The sequence below is a fragment of the Podarcis tiliguerta genome, assembly GCF_965153285.1.
Source record: "Podarcis tiliguerta genome assembly, chromosome: 10".
In the NCBI taxonomy this organism is placed as follows: Eukaryota; Metazoa; Chordata; class Lepidosauria; order Squamata; family Lacertidae; genus Podarcis; species Podarcis tiliguerta.
The window spans coordinates 9,922,741-9,940,207 of NC_139543.1; the positions used below are offsets into that span (position 1 = coordinate 9,922,741).

The window sequence follows — 17,467 nt, forward strand, 5'->3', positions numbered from 1 at the left end:
CATTTATAAGTACATTAAACTATAAGCTGTATTTTAACTTAAATTCACATGCATCTCTTCCTCACAAATTAGATGGCTTTTCATTTTTATTACTGGAATCATGCAGTTTTATGCTCAAATAAGAAAAAAAACCCAAATCTTTCGAGTGAAATAGAGAATTTTAAGTTCTGCTCTAAATGTAATAGAACTTTCTTTCTGTAGTTTTGTTTTATTCAAGTTTATGGCATTGCTTGGAACTTTTGTTTCTTCCTAGATGTGCTTGGGGTTACATCATTAACCAAATATCATATATTGGCAAAGGTTCCAAAGCCAAAAAAAGTCAATAGTGAAGCAAACTCTCATTGGATAATCTATCATAAAACCAAGTCAGAGAAATCCAAGCTGATTTTGAAAATACTTTTGAACCTTTCTTACTGATATATTAATAATTCCTAAGTGAAACATGGATTGATGAAAAGCATATGTATCCTTGGCTGCAGTGGTTTGGATACTGAACAGATGGAGTTCGAGTTTTAATTTCACCACCCCTTATTAACAAATAGTTTGTGTAAACTTCATCTCCGAGTTCAGCTTTTTAAAATACTCTTTTGCAGGCTGGCTTACTCATGAAAGGTTTAAGGCAAGGATGGCCAACCTTTTGTATCTGTGGGCAGATTTGAAAACCAGAGAAGCTATCACTGGCTCCACAGCTAAACACAAACCGCAACCATTCTATTGTCTCCAACAGAATGCTTCTTCCAAGCCTTATTCCATGGAGACAGAGGACTATGTGGGCATCAAGAGGGTGTCTATATACCAACGGATGCCACCTTGGCTTAGGGGAAGAGCTTGCAGCTTCAAATTGATTCTTTGGTGGCCAACTCTTAGAACTGCAGCTAGGGGTGCTCTGATGAGCTTGCAAGACAGTGCATGTCCTGATTCCCTGCCCCCATGCGGTTTGAAAGCATGCCGGTGCAAGTAGATGAATAGGTACCACTGTGGTGGGAAGGTATACGGCATTTCCATGTGCTCTGGTGTCCGTCACGGTGTTCCGTTGTGCCAGAAGCAGCTTAGTCGTGCTGGCCTCATGACCTAGAAAGCTGTCTGTGGACAAATGCTGGCTCCCTCAGCCTGAAAGCGAGATGAGTGCCACAACCCCATAGTTGTCTTTGACTGGACTTCACCATCCAGGGGTCCTTTACCTTTTTTTTTTTTTTTTACCTTTTGCTCCTTGCACAGGCATATTTAATCGTTCATAAAAACGGCTGGTCATAGAAGTGCTATTGAATAATAAGTACATGTGGTACAAAAACATGCTTATGTGTTTTTACGGATTAGTATGCCAGTGCTGAAACTAAGGGTGTTTAGCCAGGAATTGTGCTCAGGATGAAGCCCCCAGAGGGTGCTATGGACACTCTCAACCCATCAGCCAATCCGCGATAAGTCTGGGCTGCCCAGCCACTCCCTCCATAAGTCCAAAGTGGTTTTGCTTTTGTCTTTGTTGGCTCATCCAATCTTGCCCAAGACAGACACCCCTTCCTTCTTTCTCCCTTCACCTTGCCTATGCCAAAGGGAAGAGTCAGTGAACCGGGTTCGCTTCCCCGCTCCTCCACATGCAGCTGCTGGGTGACCTTGGGCCAGTCACACTTCTTTGAGGTCTCTCAGCCCCACTCACCTCACAGAGTGTTTGTTGTGGGGGAGGAAGGGAAAGGAGAATGCTAGCCGCTTTGAGACTCCTTCGGGTAGTGATAAAGCGGGATATCAAATCCAAACTCTTCTTCTTCTTCTCAGAAGCCAAATATTGGAAGAGAGCAAAGAACTGTGTACAAACATGCATACCCCATGTATGTACGTATGTGCCGAACTGAGTCTTTGACCTGGGTGAAAGAAAGCCTAGTTGCACCACTGAAGCATGTTGCACACTAGCCCTGTGTTCTGCTTGTTGTTCTAACCCAACAATGGCAACACTGGGTTTCTGCTTCTTAAACATTGGCAAAGAGGGTTAGGGATGAGCGTTAATCTTGAAGTCTTCCACTGTGCCCTCTGGTATAATGGATTTCAGAAGTGGTCATTACTGTTCAGAGCAAGCAACTGTCTGTTTATTCTAGTGTGTTACCCTAAAAGGGGTTCCAGCTCCAACGTCAAATGGTTTTACCCTACCATGAGATCCAACTGTGCAACAGCGATGTTGCCAGAGAAAGTACTGTGCTTAAAAGCTTTAGAGAGGAATGACTTTTAGTCTGGAATGCAAAATTCATGAATGTTTTCAGAGCTTAGAAAGCAGAAGAGAATCATCTATATTGCATTATGCTTGTGGCAATGAAGCCTGTGGTGCTGATTGGCTGAACTGCTAATGGTGGCTCAGAATCTTTGTTCTTGACGGAATTGAACAACCTGCTGTCCAGATTCTGTGGTGGAAGGGGAAATTGTTAGTTTGGCTGGGACTGGAACCTGACCTCACAATGGATGGCTGAGGACTGAAATGAAGCCCTAGGAGGCAGGGAGACTAAGGAAAAGGGACCTTAGAGGCAATGACATGGTGTTTAAGAAATAGAGCAATAAAAGGAACATAAAGGAAATGTAGGAAGTAAATGAAGTTTCAGGAAAAGAGGAGATAAAAAACTGAGGCATGAAGCTGCTAATAAGAGGGGAAGTGAATAAATTTTATAACATTGGGGCTGTCTGCTGTGGCAGAGAGAGAAGAATGATAAGGAGGCTAGTCAAGAAACAAAGTGGTTAAAGGAAGCAGGACCAATTAGGCAGTAGTCTGAAAAACAGGGACCTAGGAAAAAAGGGATGATGAAGAGAACTGGAAAGTTGGACTGAAGCTGTGTACTACTGGCAGGGAGGAAGTGAGCAGATGGAGAGAGGAGCCGAGGAGGTCATAGGATTGCCAGAGTAGTCTGGAATTCTGCCAGTTGTGGCTTTCATTGTAAAACTGTGGCATCCCCGAGAGTAACATGGCGAAAAAAGCAGTGTGGTGATGGAGGGGCTGTATTTCACATTGATTTGAACTAATCAACTCATTTTTTAATTGCAGGCCCCAAATTTCAAATTGAATGTATGCATGTATGTATATTGTCACGTGTGAATGACTGCATTTGACGTTCTCTCATATAAACATGAATATGGTGCAGAAAACAGAACCAAGCCACTTTGAAATCAATTGCATGTTCTGGCTGATGTAGGTGTCAGGACATCTTCATATATACTACTAAAAAGCACCTCTGACTCTCAAATTTGTTAAAACGTACCAAGTGCATCTGCCATTAATGGTCTAATCACTAGTTACATGTAAAATGACCTTTCATATGAATTACAGACAGTGAATTTCACAAAATAAAAGGAGATCTGGAGGAGAGATGGAAGTAGGTGGGGGCAGCAATGGAAGCTAAAAAGATGGGATAAATAAGAGAAACAGGTGGTTCCCAGAAGAGACCTGGAGGCACATGAACTGCTGAAACAAATTGGGAGTAGCAATGACTACTGATTCATGTGGCTGTTTGGTATATGATAGGCAGGATGGAATGTGGAGTGTTCCTGTTCACTGTTCCAGCCAGAATATTCTATAATATCCCACTGTATTCCTGCCCCCACAAACGCAGCTTTCCATTCTCCCTCCCCAACATCATTCCAAGCCCACTGAGTATGCTCAGCCCTCATTATACGCTCTGAGGGAGGTTCCCTTTTAGGGTCCCCCCCACCCCGCAGTCTAAAGTTCCCCCAAGCCTGCCAATTCCTTCCCTCTTTTGCAAGGATGGTATCATTTTGGCTACATAAGGACCAACAAACGATTCTGAACTTTTTATTTCAGGCAAATCTCACAAAGCGGTTTACATAGAAATATCAAAACTATAATAAAGCAGTAAAGACAAGAAAGTAAAGAAAAAAACCAGATTCTCTCCTCCCATAGCAAGATGGTTCCTGAGAAGCACTCTGGCGGGGCCTGGGGGAGGAAAAGGCCACTTCAGCTGAACATTGGGAACTAGATGGGCAGAGATCCAGGCTGCTCTGTCTTCTGGTTGTTCTTTCTAAAAATGTCAAGACACACGCTTGTGCTAAAAGAGACGTCTCTCTTCTGCTTCTTCACAAATGCATATTGGATGGACCCAAGTAGTAAAACTGATCAGTTGTAGTTAGAGCTTCATTCCATATTATGAAGATTGTATATAGCAAGCATTTCCATGAAGGAACTTCAGAAGCCAAGGGAACAAGTGAAGCCCTGTAACAAAATGTCACAGTGTATCCCATGCATTTGTGTGTGTTATCTGAGGCTATGGCTGATATGGATGGGAAAAGTTGTTGTTAAAAAAAAGCTAGCTCAAAGACAGGAATCCCTGCTCTCAGAAGAGCTCTCCTACCTACCGCAGGGGTATAACTGTGAACTACACAGCAGAATTGTTTAATACAATTCTCTAACTTTTAATATGGGGATAAAAGCAATGGATAACCTGGCAGAAGTGTAAGCTACTGTTTTAGCCCAACTTGCATGTCCTAAAGTGTTTGGACAACACTGCAGGACTACCTTAACTTCTCTCCACTACAACCCCTTCTAACCTGTAATTGGAGAACAATGAACTGCATTTCCTTAGGAATTTGCATTACCAGGGTTATTTTTTAAATGTTTAACACTAATAACTGTGTTAGAGCAGAGTTAAACACCTCTCTAGTTTTCTTGGTGACAGGGATAAACACATTGGTGCCTAATACCAGCTACGTTACCATTTAGGATTTCCCTACTCATTTTTCTGAGTATTGCCTTCGGGGGAGGCGTGTCAGTGAAAAATAGCATCACAATGTGAACCAGGAATTGACCTCTCAACCACTCAATATTCTGTGTTGGTTGGTTATCATGGGGCTGCAGATTATTTTGTACTTATGCATACCTCAGGGTTAAACCCCCTCCCTTCCATTTTGGCTACCTAAGAATGACCATGGGAAGATTAACTGGCATGATTATTAAATACTTCATCTAATAGTGACAGTGAGGCAGCAATCCTATGAACACATTCAGCAAAGCAAACTCTCTCTGTGTGTGATCTTGTTTTCAAATGCAGATGAACAGAAATAATTTATCAGATTTCTGTAGTAGGCTGTTACCCCTTCAAACCTTGAATAGGCTATAAAGCTCAATAAATAAAACAACAGGAGCAAGCAATTTTGGCTACATTCCTGTGCCCACTTACCACTGAAGTCAATGGGACAGACTTCTGAATAGGCATGTATGGGATACTGTATTACTTGTGAAAATGGTCTTATTAATTCCAGCAGGCTCTGAAGTTGGTAACTATCGCGTTTGGGAATGGAGGTGCTTTTCTGGACACCAGCACCATAAATATTGTTCAGGAAAAACAGGAGCAACTGCGTGGGATTTCAGAATTCAGTGGTGCCGTTAGGGCATGTTAAGGGCATTTTTGGATTTAAAAGCGCATTACTTCACTTACTTCAAAACGTGGAAACCCATTCCTGCTGTGCTTGCCCCACCCGTCTGCTGAATGGGCCTGTGTTCTGTTCTGACGGTTCCTCTGTTTACATTTGGGGCGCGTCTCCTGAATAGATGCGGTGTGTGACGAAAACGGCCGGCCTCCTTCCCTTCCTATCCCAGCGCTTTCGGGAAACCGATGCAGCACATTTTGTCTTTGGCAAGCAGCAGAGGAATTCCCACTGTCGATCCTGCAGCTCTGTTGTGCAAGCCACCCCCGCGCCGTCGTTTCTACACTCGTCCCCTGGGCCTCGCTGAACTCTCTGGGGTTATTGCGTCACACTGTTTCAGACGTCCACGTGTTCCCTTTGCTAAAAGGCAGAGAAAAACCATTCCTTTAACCATCAATGATGACTTGAATCCGGTTTTGCTGTATTTCGCACACACGCGATGCCCTTCTCCGCCCCCGTCTCATTTGGAAGCTACTCTGGTAACAACGATGCCAACAACTTCCTGAGAATGCATTTGCTCTTTAACGTGCTATTTCTATACTTTTTCTAAATTAACGTGAGATGACTCACGCATTAGGAGGTGGGGAGGAGAGCCTGCTTTTTTTTCTCGGGCTAGCCCATGTTACTGTTCTGTTGTGCAATCTTTTACTGCGCTGATGCCAACTCCCCTTCATAAGGGGGGGGGGAATTGCACAAAAACTCCCGCGATCTGTCGGAATTTCCGCTGCGATTCCATTGACACGTGCAACAATTTCGCAACCCTCTTCGTAATGGGGGGGGGGGGTTGCATTTATTCCAAAGGGCATTTCCTGCCAAGCTGTTGGGTTCCGGCGTATCCGGGCCAAACACAAGCCAGTCCCGCGCAATGCAATCCTACGCGTGTCTACTCGGAAGTAAGCGCACTGAGGTTTAGTGGGACTTGGGAGTACAGCGCTGCTCCCTGAACTTTCGTGGGCAGCGCAGCAGCTGCCAATGCGGGGGGGGGACACGGGACACGTGCGTGGCGGTGGGTTCTCGCAGATGCGTGTACGACGCGTGTCTGCACGCGGAAGGCATCTACAGACGCGCGCTGAAACTCTGACGGGAAGAAATGACCGTGGCGCCGGCTTGCCAAAAGCCCCCTGGGCCAGTTTTGAGGTGTCACCCTCTTTAGACCAACGTTAAATGCATTTATTCACCCTACCAAAAAAACCCACCCCATCACCACGCACAAATGGTAAGGCAGGTTCTGGGTTCGAATCAAACCCCGCTTCCGTTTTCGCTCGGGCTTAGGGTTCCTCTTCTCTACCGCCAAGCCTTCCTCTGAGGGGAAACCAAAGTAGGGCGTCTCTAGATCTCCGCCTAAAGCGCTCCACAGCCCAGTCAACACGCACGTGTGAGCGCAGCTCGCGGGGACAGACTGAGGAGCGAAGCGTGGTGCGCGCGTAAGCGCAGGGCTGCAAGCCTAGCTACTAGCGACACGGAGGAGAGCCGGCGAGCGAGCGAAATAAAGACTCGTCGTCGTTATTTCGCTGAGGCGAAATTCCTGTCAGGCGCGGAAGAGAACAACTCCCCGCGCTTCTCTTTCTTTCTTCGGCGCGGATGTTTTCAGGACGCCCTTTCGCCTGCCTTGCCCGTGCCAGGCACTGGAAAACACAATGTGGAACTTTACGGGGAAGTGGCGGCGGCGGCTTCTCCTCCTCCTCCTCCTCTCATAAGGAAAACAAGCCTCGCGCCGCCCTCGGGGACCGTTAGGAGGAACTCCCGGTTCCAACGGTCATCTTGAGGGGGGGTTGGGGGTGTCACGCGCGACAAACCCCCCCCCCGACAGTGACGTCACACACACAAAACCACACTCACACACACTCTCTCCCCGGCGCGCGCGCGCTCTTCCCGCTCGCTCGCTCGCTCGCTTCCCGTCAGTCGGCAGTCGGCGTTCCTCGTCTCCCGCGCGCTCCCTCAGAGCCGCTTCGCTCGGCCCCTCAGGTCCCCTCCCTCCTTCTCTCTCTCTCTCTCCGGCTTCTCCGCCCTGCCTCGCCTCGCCCTGCCCGGGAAATTCCGTTAGCGCCACCTCCTTCCCCGCCTTTCTTCTTCTTTTTTGTTGCCCCATGTTCGGTCCGGACAAACTCTTGGGGCAGCTGTCCAAGCTGGACAGATACGGGAACATGGCGTCCGTGGGGGATTTTAACCCGCTCAGCGCTAGCGTCCCGGCTACCCGAGTGGAGGTGTCGGTGTCCTGCAGGTGAGGGGAGATAAACAAAGATTTTTTGTGGGGGGGGTGGGGGGGTGCCGGTGTCTCTGTGGATATTCGTCGTGGTTTCCTCGGTGGACGGGGAAGTGGAAGGGTCGGAGCGCGTGAGGGAAAACGCTGCTGTTTGAGGCGTGGGCGGACGAACGTGTGAACGGGGAACCATGGTTTAGTCTCGTGTTGTTGACCCCCCCCCCATGGCGGGAAGTGCGAGTGTGTGGGAGCGAAAGGCGTGTCGGTGGGGGAGGCGAGATCCCTCCCTGCCGTGGTGCCCCCCTGGATGTGGAATTCCCCCATGGCACGTAGGGAAGGAGCGCGGACACGTTTCCCTCCTCCTACCCTCCCCCCCCCCCGCTCCCGTGTTTGGAAATCGCGCTGCCCCACGAGCAACCCCGGCCTCCGTGGGATCCTGAGGGTCCCACTCCGCAGGATGCTGGTTTGTCTGAAAAGGTGTCTCCTCCGTGCAATATGGGTGCCTGCGATGAATAGCGTCTCTGCGTTGTGCCCGGGGCCCTTGAAACGGACCACGACGAAAATAGTCCGCTTAAAATAAACATGGATCGCGACAGTGATTAAGGACAACATCCCTCTTGCAGAGGGTTGGACTAGATGACCCTCTGAGCACTTTGCAATTCTGTGATTCTTACTTGCTCTGGGAGTAGAAGGCTATCACATCTTGATCTACCTGTGGCACCTCCAGAAAAAGGGTTATATTTTCTTAGTGCGACACACACATGCACTGTGATGGAAAGTTGTGTCCTGTCTTTCCTCTGTGCAATTATGTGGCAAAGGAAAAAGAATACGCCAGCATAATATTTCCCTTCGCTGGATGTGGTAAGGCTAAGCTGTAACTTCTTGTTCTACCTGAGGTGGCACTTGCCTTGGTGCCATATATCCTCTCCTGTTGATGATGTAGGTGTTAGACTTGCAGTGGGTGTGTAATTCCTTTGCGTTCTAGACCAGAAATTCCTTTTTCTGTTGGTGGTGTTCTCTATGTAACTCGGGCAAGAAACTGTTCTGCCTGTCTTCCCCCACAATTTTATTTCACCAGGCTTGCTCTTCCTTGGGTGTAAGACAAGATCACATTAGGAGACAGCTCTGTACCTCTTCACCACAATTTTTCCTAGAGGTGCGTGAAATGCAGAATTTCCATTGGTGATCTCCTGGGATCGGATGGGATGACAATTCCCATCTCTTTGTAGTGGATCAATGTGGAAAATCCCTTTTCCTTTCTGAACAAAATGAATTGGATAAGGATCTGAAACATATCTGCCTCTGCGGACAACCCCCCTTCCCAGTTTGAATGAGATTAAAAAAGAGGGACAGTATTTTTCCTTGTGCTGGAGTGAATTGAGGAAGATGATGGAATTAGTGTTTGCTTTTCTTCATGCACTAGCCCCATGTGATTTATTTGCAGTGCCCTTTTGCATAATTTGTGAGCTTGCTAAAGAGCTTCCTGCTCTTGCTTTGGTAATGGGTCAGTTGAGAATTTGTAAATCAGGGTACAAGAAGACTGAATGCTATCTGTTACAGTAAGAAGTAAATTGCAGGGAAATGTTTACTGGATTATCTCAGTGCAAACATGAGAAGTGTATTGTATGCTCCTGTTACTTACTTCTGGAGACAGATTTCTTAATTACATTTATCCTGAAGTAATTGGTTTGAAATCTTGTTAAGGAGCAGGCCATTCAAACAGCTTTCTCCACACCCACCCATATCCTTTTTCCTGTAGCCAAAAATGAAATGTTAGCCCTTTAAAATACAGTTATTGTGGCATTTCAGGCAAGAGAATAGTTGAATCAAAATACTATTGAGAGAGAAAATTGAAATTGGTAGTGCATATTATGAAGTCAGCATCCTTTGTCTTTTATGGTTGCCTCTTTTTTATTTTAATAGGAATCTTTACAGAGTCTCCTATCTTGGAGCTCAAACAAAGATTCGTAACTTATTTCTCATATAACTCTTTTAATTGAAGAATATGTAAATTATTCATGTTCAGAAACATGGAAAATTCTTTTGGCTTTCATTTTTTTCTTGAATGATTATGCCTGGAGTACAATTCATTTATAGCTTCTATACATTTTCAAAGGCCTTCATCAAGAAAATCAGATGAAACGGAGTAGTCCTTTCTTATTCAGGAGTATTTTCTAGGTTTTGTAGCATTTATTTTTGAATGTTTAATGATAAAATAAACCAGGAGCTTTGTGTGTTGGTTTGCAATACAGAGGTATATTTGTCATGTCACCAAAAATAGTTAAAGACCAGTATCAAATGTTGGCAAAACATGGTGTGATCTGGTTTTTACTAGTTCTTTGGAGGAGAGTTGTCATGGAAGTCCTGGTGAAAGGCAACAGTCTCGTCTCTTTTCATGGTTGCATTTCCGCGAAAACATAATTTGATGTTCTTTAAAAATCACTCCCCCACCAAGCCTGCTTCTATAGATGTAATTTGTTTAGATTTAGAATCATGGCACTGGAAGAAAATTGAAATTCATCTGTGTCTTATACAACATTAACCCAGAATGAATACCACCTCCTATACACAGCTGCAATCACCAACTCAAGGTTAGGATTCTGTTTTCACCTGTAGCTGATTTTTTAGGTTGAAAGCTACATTTTTTACCCATTGGCATCTTGCTTGTAAGTACAAGGTATTTTCTGCTTTACATAGCCCACACAGTGCAGGTCTCCCTGCAAATGTGTCTTGAAAACTCTTCCGTTCCAGACTGCCTTTCCTTGGCAATGTCTATGCCACTGAATCAGACTCCCTGCTTCCATCAACATTTTTTTTACTTCACAGTATACGTTAATGTATCTCATCTCATGCCAACTGTGAAACACTTAAAATACATAAATTTGACAGTATTAAGAGAACTTAATATAGATCAGTTATCTTGAGTATGTGTCTCTAGTATACGGTAACTCCTGTACTCTGGCAGCTTCCACCATGTTTGATACCTCTAACAGACTGGTCCATGCATAAGGAGAAAACAGGAGGTGCTACAGTATTATAATAAATAAGCATAGGTGCTTCCAGGATTAGGAAGATTTGTAGGGAACTTGATTCAAATATTAAAAACCAAGCAAACAGCCCATCCTTCAGAAGATAGGAGTTACCGGTCCTTTACCATTACTGTACCTTTTACCTGTACCAAATCCCAGAGTGATTGTTTTGATCTAAGTTCATAAGTTATCTGCCTGTATTTAGTTTTATTATATCTGCTGCCACTTTCTGTGGATACTTTATTGTGTTTTGTTGGCCTTAATACAGTACTGCTGAAACAGACATGACACAGGAAATCAGTGAAGACCTCCCAATACTTTGTTTGGAATGAACTGCTATATCCTGATTTAGCACTCTCAGTGGTGAACCTTGAATAAGCAGATATTTCAGATTTATTACCAAGTATACATGGAAAGTAACAGGGAACAAGTAACAGGGAAAAGTTAATCCATTTAAGTAGCCTGAACTGTCTAGTTCTTTGTTAATAAAAGTCCATAATAAGAATCTCCATGTAAATTTCTGATTAGCTACATTGGCCATTTATATCAGAGATGCAGCTTCTTTTACCATTGATACAAAAACCAATCTGTGAAGATTCTGATTTTTACTGGTCTCAGACAGTGGTGTGGGGCCCCCAGAAGGACAGTTGCCCCAGGCACAAAATTCTGAAGGGCACAACCAGGTGCTCCCACAACAGGCTCCCTCATTAAGGCCGTGTGGCTGAGCTGCTGCCACAGTCCAGAGATGTGGGGAGGCAAGCTGCACCCAGGCTGGGCCTTTGGGATTGGGGCAGCAGTGGTGCCTCCCCGTGGCTGTCAAAGGGACGCCTGAGCACATGCCCCACCCTAGGCCAGCTAAGAGGCGAGTTTGGGCTGGCTCAGCCAGCCTTTCACTCGGTCACACACGCTCCCGCAGCATGCAGGCATCTCACTTTCTCAGCCTTGGCTTCACCTCCATCCAGTGGGTGACAAGCAGAGAGAAACTGAGAGAGGTAGTCTCACTCAGCTCAGTTACTTGGAAGCCCCGCTCGCATTAGGCACCTGCCATGCCAAGGTGTGGTGCAGCCTAGCTCTGAGGCAGTGTCCCAGCCACTGAAGAAACAACAACAGAGTGCTCTTCTTGCCTTTTGCTGTTGGGCAGACGGAAGGGGGGTGGGGAGCCAGCAGCAAAGGCAGTGCTTTGGGGCTATTGCTCCAGTTAAGCAACAGTTGCTTGGGGCTTTACTCTGAGGGAGGCTGGGTGAGGAAGGCGGCAGGGGCTGGAGGGCGGCAGGGGTGGCCTCTGGTATTTCAGGGTGTAGGAGAATAAGCAGCCCTTCAACATGGCACACAGCAGTGGCAGAGACCTCCACAAGGGCAAGTACTTGGTGCTGCACACTGCCTTGCCGTGCACCTCCTCAGCCACTGCTATTGTGCTCTTGGCCAGCTCACCCAGCATCTCCAATACTGACCCACTGCCCCAGCCTGTCCCCTCTGCTGGATTGAGACTCTCTTACACTACCTTTTCCTCTCCCCACTTCTTCTTTCTTGACCCCCCCCCCTTACTTTACACACTTAATGGTTTACGGGGTGCAATACTTGTCTTGCCCTGGGCACTGGCAACACACTCTCCACCACGGGTCTCAGATTCCCATAAAAATGTAGAACTTCATTCTTAGAGTTGGTCTACTTGTGGTTTAATGTCAGTTGACTTCTGAAGCTGCAATCTAAACCAGTGGTTGGCAGTGGTGGGATTTGATAGACTGGCATAGTCACTGCCATGCCCATAGCTCTGCAGCTTGCAGCAGCTTGGGGGGTGTGATGAAGAAGAATGCAGCTTTGCAATGGCAGCTCCCAGGCCAACACAGTGAAGCAGTCGGGCTTGGACCTGTCGTCACTTGCCAATGGTAGGACTGGCAGTTAATTAAAATACGGCTTAAAATACAGCTTAAAATACAGCCTCGTTTTAGTAGCAGACCATAAATCAAGACCATAAAGGGGGAAACATCAGATATTCACCCGAGCCAGCTATCCATTCTGGTCCTACATGGGCCAAGGGAAAATTTATATACCGAATCCCATATAAGGGGCCAGAGTGAGTCTAAGCCAAAGGCCAGGTGGAACAGCTCCGTCTTGCAGGCCCTGCGGAAAGATGTCAAATCCCACAGGGCCCTGGTCTCTTGTGATAAAGCGTTCCACCAAGTCGGGGCCAGGGCTGAAAAGGCCGTGGCCCTAGTTGAGACCAATCTAACCTCCTTGAGGCTCGAGACCCCCAAAGTGGTGTTATTTATGGACCTTAAAGTCCTCCGCGGGGCATACCAGGAGAGGTGGTCCCGTAGGTATGAGGGTCCTAGGTCGCATAGGACTTTAAAGGACAAAACCAGCACCTTAAACCTAACCCTGTACTCCCCGGGAGCCGCTGCAGCTGGTAAAGCACTGGATGAATGTGATCCCGCGACAAGGACCCCGTAAGGAGCCTCACTATGGCATTTTGCACCTGCTGGAGTTTCTGGTTCAGCTTCAAGGGCAGCTCCGCATAGAGCGAGTTACAATAATCAAGCCTGGAGGTGACTGTTGCATGGATCACTGGGGCCAGATCAGGGCAAGAAAGGTAAGGGACCAACTGCTTAATATGGCGGAGATGGAAAAGTGCCACCTTTGCTGTGGCTGCAACCTGCGCCTCCATAGAAAGGGAGGCATCAAAAGTTACACCCAAACTCTTGACAGAAGGCACTGACACTAATTGAGGCCCCGCAGAGATGGGAGTTGGCCCCCAAACCCATGTCTTCCCAACCCAGCCAGAGGACCTCTGTCTTTGAAGGATTTAACTTCAACCGGCTCCCAAGCAGCCATCCAGCCACAGCTTCCAAGTGTCTGGTCAGAGTCAGGGCGGCCGTCCATCAACAGAAAAAGCTGGGTGTCATCAGCATATTGATGACAACCCAGCCCAAAACTCCGGACAATCTAGGCAAGGGGGCACATAAAGATATTGAATAGCATCGGGGGAAGGATTGCACCCTGTGGCACTCCACACACCAAGGAGTGCCGCGACGACAACTCCTTCCCTAGCTCCTGTTAAACCAGGTTCAGTCCCATTGCTCTTTTTCTGCTGATAGCAACATTTCCTGGTTTAGCAACTTGGGAATTAAGCATAAAAAATGGGCCTTTAATTTCTTTCAAGACAGGTGCCTGTTGTACTATATCAGCAAGAGGGAACCTGTTCAGTATTAATAGCACATTTGCCATAATAGCAAGTGTGCACATGTTATGTGATTTATGATTCACATAAAAATTAATTATCATTGGAGATGTACAAGCTCCATTGCATCAAGCTCAATCTTGTTAGGATGCCTTGAAACCCTTAAATTGGTTGCACCATAGACATAATTAGACATCATACCAAACCATGGCTTGTATTTTCTTTAGTTTAGAATCCAAATACAGTGGTACCTCGGATTAAGAACTTAATTTGTTCTGGAGGTCCGTTCTTAACCTGAAACTGTTCTCAACCTGAAGTACCGCTTTAGCTAATGGGGCCTTCTGCTGTTGCCGCGCCGCTGGAGCACAATTTCTGTTCTCATCCTGAAGCAAAGTTCTTAACCCGAGGTACTATTTCTGGGTTAGTGGAGTCTGTAACCTGAAGTGTCTGTAACCTGAAGCGTATGTAACCTGAGGTACCACTGTAAACATTTGGGTTTCCAAACAGAAGAAACTGTAGTTTGATACTTTTTTCTGTATGATCAGCATTCAAATCTCTAGGTGCAGCAGCCTCTGGAAAGAAAGCAGTGGCTCTCTGGTATGTCAGTTCAGTCAGCATGATAACCCATAAAGGTAAAGGGACCCCTGACCGTTAGGTCCAGTCACGGACGACTCTGGGGTTACGGCGCTCATCTCGCTTTATTGGCCTAGGGAGCCGGCGTACAGCTTCCAGGTCATGTGGCCAGCATGACTAAGCCGCTTCTGGTGAACCAGAGCAGCGCACGGAAACGCCGTTTACCTTCCTGCCGGAGCGGTACCTATTTATCTACTTGCACTTTGACGTGCTTTCGAACTGCTAGGTTGGCAGGAGCAAGGACCAGGCAACGGGAGCTCACCCCGTCGCGGGGATTCGAACCGCCGACCTTCTGATCGGCAAGTCCTAGGCTCTGTGGTTTAACCCACAGCACCACCTGTGTCCCCATGATAACCCATAGATAATGCAAAATAAAACCATGGTTCTGGTTTGCTAGCCAGTCACAAAAATGGCTGCCAATTCAGACATTGCAGTAAACCAAAATTAGCCTTCTTAACCATAGTGTGGTATGTTTTTTGACTTGAGCCAATGAAGCAAATTTCTCATGGTAAACAGACTGCCCCCATGTGTTTGAAGTTTATTTTTTGAAAGCATGAAAGCTAGAAATCCATAGTAAACATAAAATGAGGCTCTGAGGTTTATGCCATTCTTGGAAACATGTATTTAGAGCAACATACTTATATTTGACTCCAGAAACATAATGATTGAGTGGCTACTTGAATTAATTGTCTATTTCAAGGTAAATGCATTCAAATGTCAAAAATGGATCAGTTGCAGTATTTTATGTGGGTAATATTCTTAAGGTTTTGTTCAAATGTGTAATGCATGGCACTTGAGGTTTTGGTAAAAACATGTTGAGATACATATTCACATTCAGCTGGCTTTTAGCTAAGGAAATAAAAATATATCTAAATAACTTTTCAGTATGATAGGCTAAGTTACACAAAGCAGAAGAAATTTATTCTAGTGACACATTAAATACTGACTTATTTTATTGTTGCATAAGTTTTTGTGAGCCTGACACCATTTTACAAGGTACATGAAGAATTCTCTCTCTCTCTCTCTCTCTCTCTCTCTTTGTGTGTGTGTCTATACAGTATATCTATATAAAATATTTGCACACACTGAATATTTGTATCCCATCCTGGAAAGAAGTATTAAATGCATGTCCCCTCTTTTCCCACCACACATTTTATCTTCATAGCAATTCCATGAAGTAGGTTAGACTGAGAGAGAGTGACAGGCTAGGATCACCCAATGACCTTAATGTCTGGTTGAGATTTAAACCTGGGTCTTATAAATCTTCCCGTATACAGCACATACCCTTTTTATAGGCAGTTCTTTCAAGAACGTATGTGAATATTCTAGAAAAATATTTCATGTTTGACCTGGTCACAATTTAGTGACGGTAAGACTCCTAAATATTAGAAGAGGTTTTCTGGTTTAGACCAAAAGTGCATCTAACCACACTGATTTTATACTGTCAACATACTGGTCCATCTAGTCCAATATTGTCTACTCTAAGGATTGCCAAGTTTTTTAAATCAGAAGGCGCATTTTGAATTTTGAGAAAGTGCTGTGGGCGCCAGCCACAAAATGGCTACCATGGTCATGTGGCATAACACAGAGTCAGAAGAAATACAGTCATTGCTCCTCTCCCTTACTGGATATCCTTATACTTGTTATGGGAGGTCACCTATGTCCTGCTGATCCTGATTGTGGAAATTTCACTATTTTGATCCCTGCCCATTACTTTTGCTGTAATAACGGAACATTTCCCAGTACCAGGAAAAAATATACAGGATGGCCACACTTTCTCTCATTCAAATACACATTCATTGCACTTGTACAAACCACAGACACACATACATACATCTCTCTCTCTCTCTCTCCCTCTCCCTCTCCCTACACATATATGTGAACACACACTTCACATATATACAGTCACACATGCCTAACTGCATTTCCATCAAAACACAGAGTATACTTGAGCACCCCTACATGCTCACACATTCTAAAAAGCCCCTCCATGAGTGAAGGAACTGCTTGCTGTTAAAATAATAATAATTGTAATGTAACTGGCTCATTTAGCCACATGTGGTTATTTGGCAATGCCCCAAAGCTGGGCTGGCCCACCCCTGAGGCAAGGTGAGGTAGCCGCCTCAGGCAGCAGAATTCACTGGCACAGCAGATCCCCATGTTGATCTTTCTTTCCTATTCCTAATGTAGAGCTTCCCTCATCCCTTCTTCAGACATCCTTCCTCCTCATTCTCAAAAAAGAAAAAAGGGTTAAGAGCAGATATCATCCACAGTGAATATCAATCAAAAGAAGTCTTTCCTGCTACTTATCATTCATCATGTCCATCTTGTCCAACCACTTCCTTGGTTAGCTTCCTGCTTATGATGTATATATAAAAAAGATTTATCCACCACCATGTTGAATCACAGAAACGAAACAGCTTTACATACCTATTGTCTACAATAATGTAGATTTGGCAACCGTTTTGGTTTGTTGAGTATGACCCTAAAGCCATTTTTACATTGCAAGTTAACTTCCTTTTACACCTGTTCTTTTCCTCATTCTACTACTCCTGTATCATTAGTTTGTTCTGAGCCAGTTCCCCTGTGCCTAGGTTTGCATGTAGAAAACTGAGTGATTCTGGATAAATCAGCAGTGTGAGGAGAGATGTATAAATAGATACCTCTTAGGTTGCCTCTGGTAAGTTGCTCCAAGCAAGCAGTCAAGGAAGCTTTAGAAAAAATGGTGTGGGTGTTTCTCTTAGGTTACAAATGTCTAACATAAATATGTTGAATAACAAAGTTGGTAGCAACTTTTATGCAGTTACTTTCATGACTGCTACCTCTGTTTAGTTTTGTAACCTGGCATCAAAGTAGTATTGTGCTGTATTCAACTAAATAGTTATGTTAACAGAAACTAGCACAATTCCTGCTAGTGCAATGGAAATTCCCCGTTATTCTCTCCCCTCCCCCCATTCCCCTATGCCCTCCCCAGATCTATCCCAGAGGGTTGGGACAATGCCTTTTTGCAAGGGG

The 17,467-nt window shown here is 45.4% G+C and overlaps 1 protein-coding gene and 1 long non-coding RNA gene across 7 annotated transcripts in view; one reads left to right on the forward strand and one right to left on the reverse strand.

The window, feature by feature from the left end:
- Window positions 1–3,768: 3,768 nt before the first annotated feature.
- LOC310658254 lies at window positions 3,769–16,699 on the reverse strand. 3 transcript variants are annotated; one of them, XR_014502132.1, is made up of 4 exons: window positions 12,385–16,699; window positions 6,786–12,334; window positions 5,424–5,772; window positions 3,769–4,201 (listed from the first exon to the last, which is right to left on the reverse strand). It is a non-coding gene; the product is annotated as an uncharacterized lncRNA (long non-coding RNA). The 3 variants fall into 3 exon arrangements; XR_014502134.1 differs by lacking the exon at window positions 12,385–16,699 and having other exon boundaries at window positions 6,624–7,169; XR_014502133.1 differs by lacking the exon at window positions 12,385–16,699 and having other exon boundaries at window positions 3,769–5,772; window positions 6,786–7,247.
- Window positions 7,500–17,467, forward strand: part of CPNE8 (copine 8) — a gene marked incomplete at its 5' end in the record, with an annotated part of 57,636 nt that continues 47,668 nt past the window's right edge. For all 4 annotated transcript variants that reach the window (XM_083399777.1, XM_083399778.1, XM_083399780.1 and 1 more), the window contains one exon: window positions 7,500–7,633. In XM_083399777.1, the coding sequence (XP_083255903.1) occupies window positions 7,500–7,633 (134 nt within the window). The remainder of the gene's footprint in view (window positions 7,634–17,467) is intronic.